This window comes from Boleophthalmus pectinirostris, unplaced genomic scaffold (assembly GCF_026225935.1).
Source record: "Boleophthalmus pectinirostris isolate CB_2022bp ecotype Guang Dong unplaced genomic scaffold, ASM2622593v1 HiC_scaffold_3, whole genome shotgun sequence".
Taxonomy (NCBI): domain Eukaryota; kingdom Metazoa; phylum Chordata; class Actinopteri; order Gobiiformes; family Gobiidae; genus Boleophthalmus; species Boleophthalmus pectinirostris.
In genome coordinates, this window is record NW_026571299.1 from 10,950,549 (window position 1) to 10,967,378 (window position 16,830).

General features: G+C 39.4%; 1 protein-coding gene across 1 annotated transcript in view; it reads right to left on the reverse strand.

Annotated features, from left to right (window-relative positions):
• Positions 1–16,830, reverse strand: part of rspo4 (R-spondin 4) — a 160,010-nt gene that overhangs the window by 97,950 nt on the left and 45,230 nt on the right. Inside the window, exon 2 of the mRNA XM_020928201.2 lies at positions 6,063–6,248. Within this exon, the coding sequence (XP_020783860.1) occupies positions 6,063–6,248 (186 nt within the window). The remainder of the gene's footprint in view (positions 1–6,062; positions 6,249–16,830) is intronic.

Genomic DNA, 16,830 nt, shown 5'->3' on the forward strand with positions numbered 1-16,830 from the left:
AAAAAAAAAAAGAATCGTTATCCGTTTTTTTCATTTTGGTTTTGGAGACAAATAATGAAGAAAATAGTTGGTTTTTTTTTTTCATTTTCTTATCTTATTTTCTTGCAGTTTCCCCTTTCCGTGACTTAAACTGAGATACCAGACTTTTGCGCCACATGCGGACTGAACCAGGACTAAACCAGGATTAAACCAGAACTGAACTAATACTAAGTGTCCGGCCTGGAGGTTCACCTGCGTAGACTGTCGGGTGACCAGGACTGAGACCGGGACCAGACTGGGACTGAGACCAGGACTGAGGCCGAGACCAGACCCGGACTGAGACAAGGACCAGACCGGGACCAGACCGGGACTGAAACCAGGACCAGGACTGAGACCGGGATTGAGAACGGGACCAGAGCAGGACTAAGACTGGTTTAGTCCCGATTTAGACCTGGTTCAGTCCTGGTTCAGTTCATATGCGGCGCAAAAGTCTGGCATCACAGTTTAAGTCACAGAAATAGGAAATGGCTGTTATCCATTTTTTTTTTCCATTATTCATTTAAAATCGAAAAAATGGAAAAAGAAATCATTACCCATTTTTTCATTTTGGTTTTGGAGACAAATGAAGAGAATAGCTGTTTTTTTTTCATTTCCTTATTTTTGGTTTTATTTTGAAAAACGAATAAACGACTGATGCACAGATTCATTTGGATGATTTCAGCCCTGGAATTGCCGAACAAAAGTTAAACCACATGACATCACAAGTTGGAACAGAGCATTTTGACACAGCTTGGGAGATGTAGACAGACTAATAATTACTCAAACATGTGTGAATGAAACAAAAACACATCTCAAAGCATGTTTTTGACGAGGTAACGACATTATAACGTGACTTAAAGCTCACAAGAGTCGTTTTTGTGTAATACAGGACCTTTAAAGAAAACATAACTGCATTCTGGTTAAGTCCACTGCGACTACAACATGCATTTTTCATAACACAATATTGTTTTTGTAAATGCTTATGGCGTGCCGTGGTGGGTTATTTTGCAGTTTACGCTTGTGGTTTGTGGTTGGAGACATTTTCTGTGGTCTCCTTGGCGTCTCTCCTTCAAATAAAGCCTTTAATGCACAGGCCCAGCTATGCACTGGGGAGGATGTTTTTCTTTCATTAGCGAAGTGAGTTAAAGGAATTAACAAGGTGAATCTCCCCATCCGTGAATTTTATGGCTCTGCTCCTTAACCTAAGAAGAATGCATGGTAGTAAGACAGCTCCGTGTTTTTGTTTTGGTTTTGGTTTATGGAATATATCTGTAATTTCCGGATTTATCTGTGTAACTGAATCTGGGAACGCAACTTAAAGGGCCTATATTAAAGCTGCACTGTGTAACTTTTCTGGTGGAGGGTTACTGCTTTGTCTGGAATGTTTCACGGTATGGTATTAAAGCTTTCTATCAACGTGGAAACCAAACCAGACCAAGTTACAGACCAGATCAGTGGAGAGGCGACCCCGTTGACAGTCAGAATGCTTGTTTTGTCAAGTATTTTTGAGCTATTATACCAGTTTTAATTGAATAAATGCAAGGTAGAGCTGTTTAATGTCACACTGTGGAACATTTCAGGCAGAGAAATGACATCTCCATTGAAACAAGCAAGTGACGGACCCCCAACAAAAAAGTTACATAAAGCACCTTTAAACAAAATTGATTCTTGTGAGCTTTAAAGGTTGTATAGAGGATTTTCCAAGGAACGAGAAATCCAGCGACTGTTTGTCCTTTTTCAAATGTTGCGCATGTGTGAAACCACCCCCCCTCCCCTACAGCTCCTACGTAGAAACGCCTCCTCCCGCCTCCTCGTTACGCCAGAAACAGGTTTGTTTACAGCCGGTGCGCTGCACATGACTTGTAAACAACTAACTACAGTGTTGGTTAGGCAAGACGGAGAAGTGAGGAGCGGGGGGAGCGGGTGCGCGGACATTTCGTTCGCGGACGAGAAGTGAGGAGCAGGGAGAAGAGCGGAGCAGGGAGAGGAGAGAGGAGAGGAGAGAGGAGAGGAGAGGGAGCGGTGCGCGGAGATTCCGTGCCCGGAGAAGTGAGGAGCAGGGGGAAGAGCGGATCGGGCAGCGGGGAGAGGAGCAGGAAAGGGGTGCAGAGAAGGTTGCGCGAAGATTCAGTGTGAATGAACTAACTACAACACGCAGCAGCAAGCGGACTCTTTCTTTGCCTTGAAAATTACGTTTTCAGACATAGGATATCGCATTCGTGTCCTGAAAAACATTTGTCTAGCTCTTGGAAATAAAGTACGTTTTCATAATGAGCAGAAGTGACCTGTCCAGGAGTAATTTGGCGACCAGTGCGTCAGTCTTTAGACCCTGCGTCTGCTTCAGTCGCGCCATCGCTGGAATGAATCTTCAAGAATCACCTTAGTTTGGCTTCGCTGCTTTTCCCCTTGTCTTCTTCTTTCAGCGACCTCAAAAAACGGACTTTCTTTTGCGGCTAACTGCTCCTGGATTCTTGTCTGCCATTGCAACAAACTTTGTGCGAACTGCGAGGAAGATATAGGTCAAAAAAAGCCGCTAAGAACTGTTGCGTTGGTGGAGTAAACAGCGTCTGTGCGTCTTGCGTCTGTGGACTGCGTGACAGTCGTACGTAAACCACGTACCGGCAGCGCGCAGGCAAGTCAGTTACGCTAGAAACGTAGGGAGTTTGATTGACAGCCTGTCAGCTCACAGATAACGAGGCAGTGTCGTTATCTATTGGCAAATGTTTAGCCCCACCACGTCCAGAGTTGATGAATTTTTATTCTCTTTTTTTAGGTCATCATAATTACAAGGCTACTGCACCTTTATAATGCTATCATTGACAACTTGAAACAAAAAAAAATCCTCCATACAACCTTTAAGTCATGTTTTAATGCTGTTCCTTTCTCAAAAACATACCCTGCACTTATGTTTTGTTTCATTCACACGTTTGAGTAACCTGTGATTATTAGTCTCTCTTAGGGATTCATTGTTAAGAATTTTGTCAATCATGTTCATTTTTAATCGACAAGCCGAATGTAAGTTGCTGTGTGTAACATAAGGGAACTAGGCTGCGTCTGACAGTACAAACACTGGAGTTGCGGCATCACAGTCCCACATCTGGGCTCTGGCTCCTCCTTGGAGATCACTATATCCCTCAGTGAGTGTGTTTACATGCACATCAGTGTCCCGGGTATGATCAGGTTTTATAGTCACGGTGCATGTATACGCAGTATCCAGGTGTCAGAATAATTTTATTATCCCATATTTGCTAAATACTTGTGTGATATTCTATGCCTATGAGTTAACCATTTATGTAACTATAATTCTTTGATTTATAATGTACCAATCACTTGTCACTTGTTGAATAACCTCTGTGTGTTTGACAACTGTGTGCAGTGTCCTATCGCTCTAGTGAACCTCGAGATGATTCCTCACATGAAGCCAACTCCCACTGTCACACATGCAAGAGTTATGATGGTGTCTGTCCATACCTAAGGCACCTCCTGATTGTTAATCATGTTTTATGTGTTTATACTATGCTTAGCTGCATCAGTTTCTTATTATGTCTTGGCTGTTTCCCCTTCCCCTTGAGAATTATCATTCTGTAACTAGGGCCTCCTAATGAAATAAAAAGAGGAGAGCGGCCTTGAGTCATCAGAACGTGTGGAGACTGTTGGTTTTGATGCCCGCTCTCTGCCCGTTCTCCTCGCGAGTAAAACTGAATTAATCTCTTGTCTTTCTTCTTGTTTACAATGTTTAGGCAGACCTAACACCAGGTTACCGCAACATAAAGTTGAGTGCACATGTGTCCAAAAGACAAACACTTTTCAGTCTTTTCATCACAACAGTAGCCAAAATAAATAAAGTGACCAACATAAATAAAATGAGTGAAATGATGTTAAATAAAGAGCTGAGCTAAGAGCAGAGCTTTTAGTTTACGGTTTTAAGTTTAGTTTCTGTAAAACGTAAACAAATGTGTGAAAGCTGCATTAAACACATTCTAATCTCAAACGGGCTGATGTGGCTCAAAAACGGTTATGGTTTATATGTTGTAAAGTTGAGTTTATTTATGCAGATTAGTAATAGTAATAATAATGATGATAATTTTAATATAAAAATGTTAATGATTATTCAAAAATCCATTGTTAGTGTCTCTCTGTATCTCCAAAGCTCAAAATGCTCTGTTCCACCTTGGGATGTCATGTCATGGTAATTTCCAAGTTAGCAGCTCATCCAAATGATTTTCGTGAAGATGTATGATGTTTAAAAACACAATGGGGCACTTCCTGTATAACCACATGACATCACAAGGTGGAACCGAGTGTTTTCTGTTTGAAAGAAGACCTCCTAAATATGCAGGGTTTGTGCGTTAATGAATTAATGAAGTGAATGAAACAAAACACAACTCCAGGTCTGTTTGTGATGAGGAAACAACATTATAACAGATCAGAAAACAGAGTAACATGGGCCCTTTAAGCAAGCAGATTTTTTTCACGATTGCAGGGTATCGTTTGTGAAATTTTATGGACAAATAATGATTAAAAAGCAGATTTGTTGCTGTAGGGTCTTGACACATAAAGGAATGACCAGTTTCAACTTGTGTTTACCTTTGGAATAGTTTAGATGAAAATAATACCACATGATCAATAGAGAAAACTGTCTCCTGCCATCACAGTCTAGTATCTGAAAACCAAAAGTAATGGCAAAGATGAAATTCAATCACACAGGCGTGGTTGTTGTAATTCGCAAAGATTTACAAACAACTTTTCATTTCTGGTTTTGGATATTTGTTTCAATGGCTGCGGTTACATGCACGCTCAAAATCTGATTATTAGCAGATTTTTTGAGTTACGAAATTATTCAAATGAAATGTAAATAGCAAAATTATCCCATTTCTTTCTGATCATGATTTGCAGCTTGTATGTCTTTTTAATCATCTTCAACGTCCTATATTTCGCCAAATTGACTCTCGTGAGCTTTAAGTCATGTTATAATGTTCTTACCTCATCGAAAACCTGGAGTTGTACCTGGAGTTGTTTTTTGTTTCATTCACACATGCTTGAGTAATCCTTTATTATTAACCATACATCTCCAAAGCTGAAAATGCTCTGTTCCAGCTTGTGATGTCATGAAGTAGTAGTTTCCAAATTAACAGCTACATTTTACCTTTGTTCAGTAGAGATTGGCAATTCTGGGGATGAATTTATTCACATGATTCTAGTGAAAATGTGTGGAGTTTTAAAACATAGTGGAGCACTTTTCCTGTATAACCACATGACATCATAAGGTTTTTTGTTTGAGAAAAGAAATCAGCCTAAATATGCAGGGTGTGTGTGTTAAACATGTGTGAATGAAACAAAACCGAAATCCCGGTCTGTTTTTGATGAGGAAATGACATTATAAGCCTAAGATTCTTCAGCTGGTTTCACTTCGTGGAAACCATCTGACCTCACAGCATTAGGATTTGTTTGCTCGATGGTTGACAGGTACTTTTAAATTTAACAAATCGCTGCTATTTGATCGTGACGTATGTAATGCGCCAAATCCCGTAGGAAGAAGGGCAATAACATCTTTCCAATTGATAAAATTCACCAAACATTCTCTTTGTTTCGGCTTTAAATCCTCGATCTCGGGAATCGTTGCCAAAACAGAATGTATGTCTTCGTCTACATCCATCTTGACCGCTTTGTTTACTGTTGTGCTGTACGACAAAATGAACCCAGACAGGTGCTTGAGTTTGACGTCATGGCTTCACAGCTCTTCACTGATTGGCCCGTACGCGGCCTACAACTTCCAACTTGCAAACCATCTACTGTATTTCAATTCCGGACCTAGTCGCTGGAGAGAAATGAAATTGAGCGGAGGCACTAGGTGGCGCCAGCATAGATCAGAAAATAGCCTAATATGGGCCCTTTTAATTACTCCATTAATAGTGATGAGACTAAAGATCCATAAATGAGATAATAATAAGATTTCTGGAGCGCATGTGAACATAGGCAGAGAAACACGGGTCCCTGCTCACTGCTCACTGCTCCATACAGCTCGTCTTGCTTTGAAAACTTACTCAGGCAGCGGTTGATGTCTTTGCCCTTCTGCTCGAAGTGTCCTGGAGGACAGGTGAGCAGACATGTCCCGTGGTGAGACATCCCATCCCTCTGTAGGAACAAGAAGAGTCGCTCGGGGCATCGCACACAGCCATTGTCACGGGAACACTCCAGACAGCTGCGGCAGTCGTCTGCGTCCCTCTGAGCTGCAGGACACACACAGATTTGATATAGTTTATAAAAGACAACTACGCAAATACAAATATCACTACACACGTATTACTCAGTATATTATAAGTACTTCAACTAATAATATTTGATCAGTGATTTAAGCAAACGTCTCCAATCTGTGCATCATTCACATACACATAAACATTTAGAGAAGTATCTTGCTTAAGGATACAAATCATGATTAAAAGTAAATGTGTGTGCGTTATGTGTCCATGTATGTGTGTGTATGTGCGCATGTGTGCGTGGTGCAGATTGGCAGCCTCGCCTCTGTCAGTCTACCCCAGGGCAGCTCACTCCAACCTCTCAAAAACCTTCGGATACGTGCATTTTTCGGCGCACAGCTTTAAAACAGATTTCTCTTGTCTTTGTTTACGGCATGTGGCAGGGTTACTTTGTATCCTGAAATGCTCTGAACAGGACAAAAGAATATGAAAAACATGTCAAAATGGTCCCAGACTCACCAGATTTGGCATTTATTATTTCAGTAGTCTTTTGCCAGTACTTGTATGTCAGAAGTCAGTGGGTGGGCCTTACAGGGTGGGGTTTGAGTGTTTTACGTGTACAACTGGTGGCACTTGGTACTTTTCTGAGGTAATCAGGATCCTCAACCATTTTAGTCTTATGGTTAAGGTACACTTTACTGATCCCCTGTGAGAGGAAAAAATAATTATGTTTGTGTTTCCCTCAGTTGTACAGGTAGGATCCATAGCAAAAGAGAAATTTAATTCTATCAACTGGACAAAAATCTGACTTTTGTCTGACTTTGATCTAAGATGTTTTGCAACTCATCCCAGCTGCTTCTTCAGTTCTGGTCAGACGCTGGTGGACACTGCCTTATATCTGTCTGCAGGGAGGAGCTAACTACACTGAAACTACTCTGAAACTAACAGACCTACTTGTTTACAGTGTCTGTTTGTTAGTTAGGTCTGTTAAACTGCACTAAGTGTTTTGATGGTGAGTTTGATGAGTCCCTGACTAGGGTCTCGTCCTGCTCAGCCGTCTGTGCATTGGACCCTAGTCAGGGACTCAGCAGCATCTCTCCCATTTACAACTCCATCCTGAGATCTAAGTAAAAAAAAATATAGTGACATCAGTGACAGCCTGTTGCTCAGAGGTGTGAAAGCACCCATCAGGGTAAATTATCACATTTTTCTATAACATTTTTCCACCTTCAAGTCACTCGAAGCGCTTTACAACCACCCATTACAACTCACCCATTCACACACACATTCACACACACATTCACACACCAGTGTAGACAGACACTGGGGGCGAGGTGGGTTAAGTGTGGAAAAAAAAGATGTTTATGTCAAAAGTGGGGTTCAAACTGCCAACCTCAGATCAGTTGACAAACACTCCCATATCACGAGCCTGTATGAGTCCCCACTTAGTTTACAACAAATAGAACCTAAACAAGTAGGTGTTTTTGTTTCAGAGTAGTTTCAGTGTATTTAGCTCCTAACCTCAGACAGATATAAGGCAGTGTCCACCAGCGTCTGACCAGAACTGAAGAAGCAGCTCTTAGATCCAAAACTTTTGTCCAGTTGACAGAATTAAATGAATATTATCAATATTAATCAATGTATGCTTTCAATCAATTTTTCAACCAGTGCTTCTGGGGAAACCTCTTGGGAAACCATTTTCATATCTTGAGCTAAGCTTGGTCAGGACCATCTTGCCAGACTCAGACGGACAGACAAACCCACTCAGACACGGGAGAAACGTGCAAACTCCAAAATGAAATGCCCAGAAGTCTAACCCAGAACTTTCCTTCTGTGAAGCAGGAGCCATTCACCCAGTCGTGCTGGCATATAAACCTACACACAGGTGAAATACAGCACCAGATGTAGAGGAGCTGCCGGTGCCCAAACACACATGGACTGGATGTACTCCATACCTTTAAAATGACTATGGTCTTTTCATTGGTCCCAAACAGTGATGGTCTGCTCTCAATACTTCACACATACGCGATGCTCCCATGAAACCACCTTGACTGACAACTCTGGCACTTTAACCACAGGCCTGCACGCAAAGGATTATGGGATAAAAAAAGGCCAATCAGAGGTCGTCCCAAAACCGCATCCAAAAACCGTCTGTCGAAATGTGAACCTGCACAGGCCCGTGGTCCAGAGATGACATATTCAGTGTAGATATGTAAGCTGCACATACAACTCGCCAACTATTCATACAAAATCATACAAACACCAAAGGGAGCGATAAATAAATAATAATGACAGGTGGATTAGCCAATCAGGGACATGTATATCAAAACAAAGATGGCTACTTATGAGGAAAAAAGAAAGTAACAAGGGTATGATGCAGCAGTGTTGGGAAGAATACTTTGAAAATGTATGTTGTCACAGAATACTGAATATCTGCATTCAAAATCTGTGAAGTATTTTGATACATGGTCCAATCAGAGTAGTGTTCTCAATACTTTAAATACTTTCACATTGAAAATTTTTAATATAGAGGAAAAAAGCAACACAGAATTAAAAACAGCTTTATTTGAACGTTTGTTACTCATTTATTTATCACTTATCGGAAAAGGAATCATGCCACATGCTTCACAAGAGCTGTGTTTTATATTTGTCTCTCTAATATCGAACAGTTTGAACCCAAAATTGAGTGATAAAGCACAACAATGTATTCTTATGAACTTAGAAAAGTAACTGTATTCTAAATATCACCAAATGAAAAAGGGTCACTTTAGTTAAGGGACCACGTATTAACAGATAATTAACAATAAAATGCATAATTAGTGCTTAATTACATTTGTTAGTATTTATAAAGTGTTTTCAAAGCATTTTTGACTAATGCTGTGTTTTGAAATTAAACCTTTAACTATTTTTTTTTAAGTTTAAAGTAGTGGGGATTGTATTATATGTTTCTGTACATACACTGAAATCCTAATAAGCATTAATATTGTTTGATAAATACCAACTATTAGTTAAGTAACAGCTAATACCAATTTACCATTTAGTTAGTGATAAATATGTGGTTCCTAAACTGAAGTGTTACCTGTAAAAGTAATTGTATCAGAATATAGTTAATTCTCAACACTGGGGAACAGATTGATATCACGTCATTGTGGATTTTGTGCTTGTGCTGATGCTACCGCTCGGCCAGAGCAGTTTAAACACAGACTGTGGAGTCTCTGCTACTCTAATAATGACACATAATGAGGTGTTACCTGTTTAATGCCCTCACGTGTCCTTCTGGAAGCAGGAGTTTGTTTACGCTGCTGAATTAACCATGTGCTCTGAGGACGAGAGTATTTCTACAGGCCTCACTGTTGTTTTTAACTCGCCTGAACAGCCAGTCTCTTCTATATTCTGTTTGAATCCAGAAGAGATTGGGACTGGGACTGGAGATGATCTAACCACAGCTGCTAATTTGTATCACATTTCTCTCAAAGGCAGAAGACGATCTCTTGAAAATTCTTGTATCATTCACAACCAAATATATAACTTTTTTTCCTGAGATAAGTTGATGGCTGATTGTGAAAAAATCCACAATGTTTCTCAGTCTTTAATGTTGTTTTTTTTTCTCTCTGATTGGTTAATCTGTCTGTCAATCACACCCTCTGAAATCAGGGAGACAGGAAACAGCTCCAGATCCAGAGGCGGCGCTACCATTAGGCAAAAGTAGGCAGCCGCTTAGGGCCCCCAAACAATTACCCTCTCCATTACCACTAATGGCCGAGACCTCAGAGCAATTAGATTTTCTCTCAATATGACATTAAATGAGAGTAGTTTTACTTTTAAACAAGAAAACACGTTATGAAAATTAGTAAGACAAGTTTTCAATCCACCCTAATTCAAATAGAGATGTGTGTGTCTCAAGAACAATGGGGAAAAAGAGACAATAAATAAATATAAAAACAAAAACAAACAATAAAACAATGAATTACAGTGTATGTATGTATTTAATTATGTATATATTATATCTGTGCACATAATATACAAAGAGTTGTTGTTGTTGTTGTTGTTAGATTTGTAATGAAATGCAGGTACTAATTATGTACAGGAAATGAGACGTCTATATATTATTTGTTAATTTGGGACAGTAGAAAAAAGGGGTGGGGTTAAATAAGTATCTACTTCCTCCCACTCCATTTTCGGACACAAATAAAATCTGTGTGACATTTAATTTTGTTTATTATTATCGAAAAGAAATATTAACTTTTGTATTACCATATTTTTCTGACTACAAGTTGCACTTTTTTTCATCGTTTGGTTGGTCCTGTAACTTATACTCTGGTGCGACTTATATATTAAAATTTTCAGACTGACAGCTGCGAGAGGCTTTAGGCTCGTGTGTACTACTAGTACTACTATTACTCCTGTACCACTGTCACTTCTCATTCTACTTCGCATGCCCCCTGTAGTAATAGCCGCTGTCTTGCTGCAAATAGTGAAATATTCAGTTGAAAACGGTAATCGAGCCGCAGAAAGAAAGTTTGGAGTGAGCCAGAAACTTGTGATTGACTGGCGGAAAGCGGGGATGGAGAACACAGCTTCATAGCAACCGGGAGGGTGCGCCATGCAACTTTCCTGGGAGTCACTGGATGAATCGACAAACCCTGAACTTCAATGACAATCAAAACCATCGTGTCGGGATTCAGAAAGGCTGCAATAATTCTAATTGGAAATGATGCTGAGTCTGACGACAGCTACACAGAAGAGGAAGCGGCGCTCTGTTTACATCATGAATCTATCGTTTATCTCCGGAGATCGTGCAGAAGTGACACCGAGGAAGAAGAATTCAATAGATTTAGTGATTTGGAGAGAGATCGTGAGTTTGGTAAACTTACATTCTGTTGTTTATGCTATAATTATCTGAATAACTGTCAATATGTTAATAACATATTAACGCCTGTTCAGTAGGGCTGGGTATCAATACGAAGTTGCTGATACGATACATACCTCGATACATAGGCCACGATACGATACATACCTCAATACATAGGCCACGATACGATACATATCTCAATACATAGGCCACGATACGATACATACCTCAATACATAGGCCACGATACGATACATACCTCAATACATAGGCCACGATACGATACATACCTCAATACATAGGCCACGAAACGATACATACCTCGATACATAGGCCACGATACGATACATACCTCGATACATAGGCCACGATACGATACATACCTCGATACATAGGCCACGATACGATACATACCTCGATACATAGGCCACGATACGATACGTGTCTCGATACATAGGCCACGATACGATACATATCTCGATACAGTGCACTTTCGATTCAATACGATATATATTTCAAATCGATTCAATAAAAAATAAAGGGTAAATCATGTCTGTGATACTAAAAGTCTTTGTTAAACCACTTCTTGTGCAAAGTTCTTATGAAACACAAACATTTTAATCATCAAAACAGTGAAAATGTCAAATGTGTCGCATAAAAGTTTCCTTCCTCTAAAAAAGCAACAAAACCGTAGCTCTGTAACAAAATAATTTCACAAAATATACCAAAAAAAAAAATACTCTTGGTGATATATCGAAACAGCATCTCATGATATCGATACTGTATCATCACATTAAACGATACGATATATTGATATTTTGATATTTTTGCACACCTCTACTGTTCAGCATGTTGTTCTCTATTCTGTTACTATAACTTGCCTTTAAAGATGAAATGTCGTTTCCTGGTCTCTAATTTTACAAAATACATTTACCCCCAAAAGTGCGACTTTTAGTCCGGTGCGACTTATATATGTTTTTTTCTTCTTCATTGCGCATTTTTGGGCTGGTGCGACTTATACTCCGGAGTCCAGAAAATACAGTGTATCAAAGTATTTATGTTTTTGATGCATGTTCTGTGCATTACTGTCCAAATAAACTTTCATTCATTCATTCATTCATTCAGTGAAGGCCCCAAACTCCGCCTAGAGCCCCCAAATTGTTAACTCCGCCACTGTCCAGATCCACTCGTCTTTGTAAAGTTTTTTTCAATACATGTGGTTCTGGCTGTTTTTATCCATCGTGCATCAGGTATCGGATTGGATTTTTAAATTGGTGTTGGCGCAGCCTTTACAACACAAGTAACAGCATCGTAACAAGATAAAAATATAGCACCATAATAAAGAATGACCATGTACAATGTAGTTATTAGAAATACACTTTTACTACGTGATTTCCATCATTTTACCACGCTATTGCTGTGAAAGCGTAAGCACATTGTTGATTTATATTTGTGCTCTTTTAATTATATTGGGGGTCTTAGTGGAACCTGGACCTCTTTAGAGCTTTGGGCTTTTTTATTAGCTACAGTTGCCAACTCATTTCATTTCATTGCCGACTCCCATGGATATACATACTCGCAGGTATGTAAGCATGCCATTCGGGGGTTGCCTATAGTGAAATTTCCCCTAAATAATCCGCTGGTCCATTATACGGCGCTTTGAGGTCTGGCTCCATTGTCTGCAAACACACATATGCTATCGATCTGCGGGCTTAAGGGACTGGGAGAGCAGCGGCAGGTTTAGGTAGCGTAAAACGGTGACCTCTGACCCTAGCATGGGATCGCACCGGCGTCTTAACAAGGACCAGGTGGAACAGGCACCGCTGGGGTTAGCGCTAACACACGGAGACTTCCACTCTGCAAACTGGATTCACATGAAGAGAGATGAGAGACAGGCAATATAAAGAGCGTACAGGGGTCCGCTTCAGACATGAGCAGATGGAGGACGAGGCAACACCGTGAAATGAGGTTCAAATGAGAAATATGTCAGGGGTGAATGTCTCCGGCGCAGATAAGACAGTAGAGAGGTTTACAAGAATTTACAAGAATCAAACAATCATTTTACGTTTTCTCCAGGCTTAAAGGTCCTATGTTACACGAGATTGACTCTTGTGAGCTTTAAGTCATGTTATAATGCTGTTATCTCCTCAAAAACAGACCTGGAGTTGTGTTTTGTTTGATTCACACATGTTTGAGTAATCCTGGTTTATTAGTCTGTCTACATCTCTAAAGCTCAAAAGACTCTGTTCCGTCAGTTACAGTATTTTTCGGACTGTAAGTCGCACTTTTTTCATGGTTTGGGTGGTCCTGCGACTTGCAATCTGGTGCGACTTATGTATTAAAATGTTCACACTGACAGCCGCGAGAGGCTCTAGGCTCGTGTGCCAGTATCTTTTACTCCTGTACCACTGTCACTTGGCTCTATTGCGCATGTCTCCTGCAGAAAAAGCCTCTGTCCTGTCTGTATCATGTCAGTCAATCGCACTGTTACTTCTGTACCACTGACAATTAAAAATTTAAGTGACTTAAGTGACAACCAAAACCATCCTGTCGGGATTCAGAAAGGTTGGAATAATTCTAACTGGAACCGATGCTGAGTCTGACAACAACTACGCAGATTTATTTATTTATTTATTCATTTATTTGAGACAGGGACAGCACACAATTTTTACATTAACCTTTTTTGCAGGAGAGATGCATTGTACATCAGGTTGCATCAGAGCTAATTTCCACCTGTCGTCCCTGGGCAGATTCATTGATTGATTGTTTTTAATTGACCTTGCCTGTCAACTAGGGGTGTAAGAAAAAAATCGATTCAGTCATATATCGTGATACTTCATTGCACAATTCTCGAATCGATTCAAAATGCATCCAAATAGATTTTTTAAATAATATTTTTCACAAAAAATCATTAGTTACATTCACTGTTCTCATGATAAAAAAAAACACCTTATATTTCATACAATTGTGTTCTCTTGAAGATGTAGCTGAATGTATTAATAGAAGTAATTATTGATAAATCGCAATATATCATCCAATTATTTAGTATCAGGATGTATCGGGATATATTGAATCGTGACATGTGAATCGTGATATGTATCGTATCGTCAGACACAAGGCAATGCACACCCCTACTATCAACTGTTCTTGGAGACCTATGTAGCATGTTTTGGGTTGCAAAGAGGAAGCGGCGCTCTGTTTACCTCTGGAGGTTGTGGAGTTGCTCAGATGTGACACCGAGGATGACGAATTCAATGGATTTAGTGATTTGGAGTGAGATGGAGAGTTTGGTAAACTTGTTCTGTTCTGTTGTTTATGTTATAGTTTATCTGAAGAACTGTTCATATGTGACGTTAAAAGTCTGTTGTTCTCTGTTCTGTTGTTATTACTATAAAATGCGTTTCAAGATGAAATGTCGGTTCCTGGTCTCTAATTTTATAAAATAAATTTCCCCCAAAAAGTGTGACTTATGTCCAGTGCGACTTATGTATATTTTTTTCTTCTTCATTATGCAGTTTTTGGCTGGTGTGACTGATACTCTGGAGCTACTTATAGTCTGAAAAATACAGTATCTCAAGTGGTGGTAGTTTCAAAGCTCCTTTTACTTTTACTTCAGTAGAGATGGGCAATTTCAGAACTGGAAACATTCAAATGATTCTAGTGAAAGTGTATGGAGTTTAAAAACACAGTGGAGCTCTTCCTGTATCACCACTAGAGATGCGCGGATGGGCTATTTTTTCATCCGCAACCGCGACACAAAACTCATCATCCGCCCGCTGTCCATTTTGCACCGAATTTTTTCAAAACCGCACCCGCCATCCGCCGATTGATTTTAGATTTTAGAACAATCATACAGCAAACAAACTAAGGAGCCTCGATAAAAATGCAAACTCTATAGCTCATTCATTCCAAAATTCGCTCAGCGTGTATGTTCACATTCTTAATTGTCCGTAACAACCCCAGACTTACCTGGTTTTCTTGCGCAGCTAATTAACTGACAACGTTTTCCGACTAGGTTGTTTTTGAACCTTCTTGCCTTCGTGTTGGATGTTGTTACATTCTGAACATTCTGCCATTGCCCGATGTTATTTCAAAGTCATAGCCTCACTCCATCGGTCTTTCTTTAAGTTTTAAATACCCCGAGTGGCAGTCTACGCTATAATGTCTGCGTGTTTTAAAATATATCTGATATCGAAACAAACAAAAAAAATGCATAACTAAATAAATATGGCCCTATAGCCACTTATGTGTTGGCAAACAGCTGAAATAAATTAGAAATAATAAAATAAACTGCATATAATATGTGCCTCGTAAACCTTAGGTTATCAATAACCCGACACAACCTTAACCTTCAGAACATAAAAAAAGGTCAAATGGGCTAATAAGGATATGACGTACACTTCATACTACAAGCATAGACAATGAGACTCGTCTTTTCAGATGTAGGTAACAATAATAACAATAACTCTAATCACCACATGACATCACAAGGTGGGACAAAGTGTTTTCTGTTCGAGAGAAGAACTCCTCAGCCTAAATATGCAGGCTCTGTGTGTTAAACATGTGTGAATGAAACGAAACACAACCCCAGGTCTGCTTGTGATGAGGAAACAACATGGGCCCTCTAAGGTGTATTTTATGGTGTTGGCAGTTGGAAATTCACAGTTAGTTCACATCTTGGCTAAAAAGCTGCCTCTGGTCCAGTCGGGGAGGTGGGTTTTGGTCTGATGTTGCCGTACTGTGGAGAGATTTGTTTGATTTGTGAACGCAGTGGGACCTGAGAGTGCATCAAAACCCAAAAGCACAGAATGAAAACCAGGCCTTGATAACAGGAGCCTGATAAGATAATAAGACGAATGACGCTCTAAATGTTGTGAAAATGGAAGAAGGAGGTCTAAGCCATTTTGCCTGTAAGAGGATCATTGGATTAATAATAATAAAAATGATATACATACATTTTGTTTTATGTAACTGTCCTGCTAAAATTTTAACGTAAGCATCGACAAAACCCTATTTTCATGATTAATTTTTCAGTTTCTATTTCTTGCCACAAACATTCATACAAACAAAATTATAGAAAAAATTACAAAATTACCACCAGACCAACACCAATCATTCACACACCATATTCATACTGGGCAATGTGAGTGAAGTGTCTTGCCTACATCCACATCCACTTTTCAACATTCACACTACTTTTGGTCAAATCCCCTACTTTTTGTTTAAAGGTGCATTGTGTAACTTTTCTGGTGGAGCGTCTGTCAAATGCTTTCCTCCACTGAGATGTTAATGCATTGCCTAAAATGTTTCACAGTATTTGGTATTAAACATTTCTGTCTTCATGGAAACCAAACCAGATCAAGTTACAGGTGAGATCGGTAGAAACCAGGGGAGTGCAAAAATATAAAAAAAAATATCATTATATAGTATCATTTAATGTTATGATGCAGTATTAATATCATGGGCTGCTGTATTGATATATCGCCAAGAGTATTTTTTGGTATATTTTACTAAATTATTTTGTTACAGAGCTGCAGTTTTGTTGCTTGTTCAGAGGAAGGAAACTCGTTTATGCGACACATTTGACATTTTCACAGTTTTGTTGATTAAAATGTTTGTGCTTCATATTAACTTTGCACAAGAAATGCTTTAACAAACACTTTTAGTGCCACAGCCATGATTTAGTCATTAGTTTTTAATGAACAATATCAAATAGATTTTAAATATATCGTATTGAATTGAAGTGCTCTGTATCGAGATATGT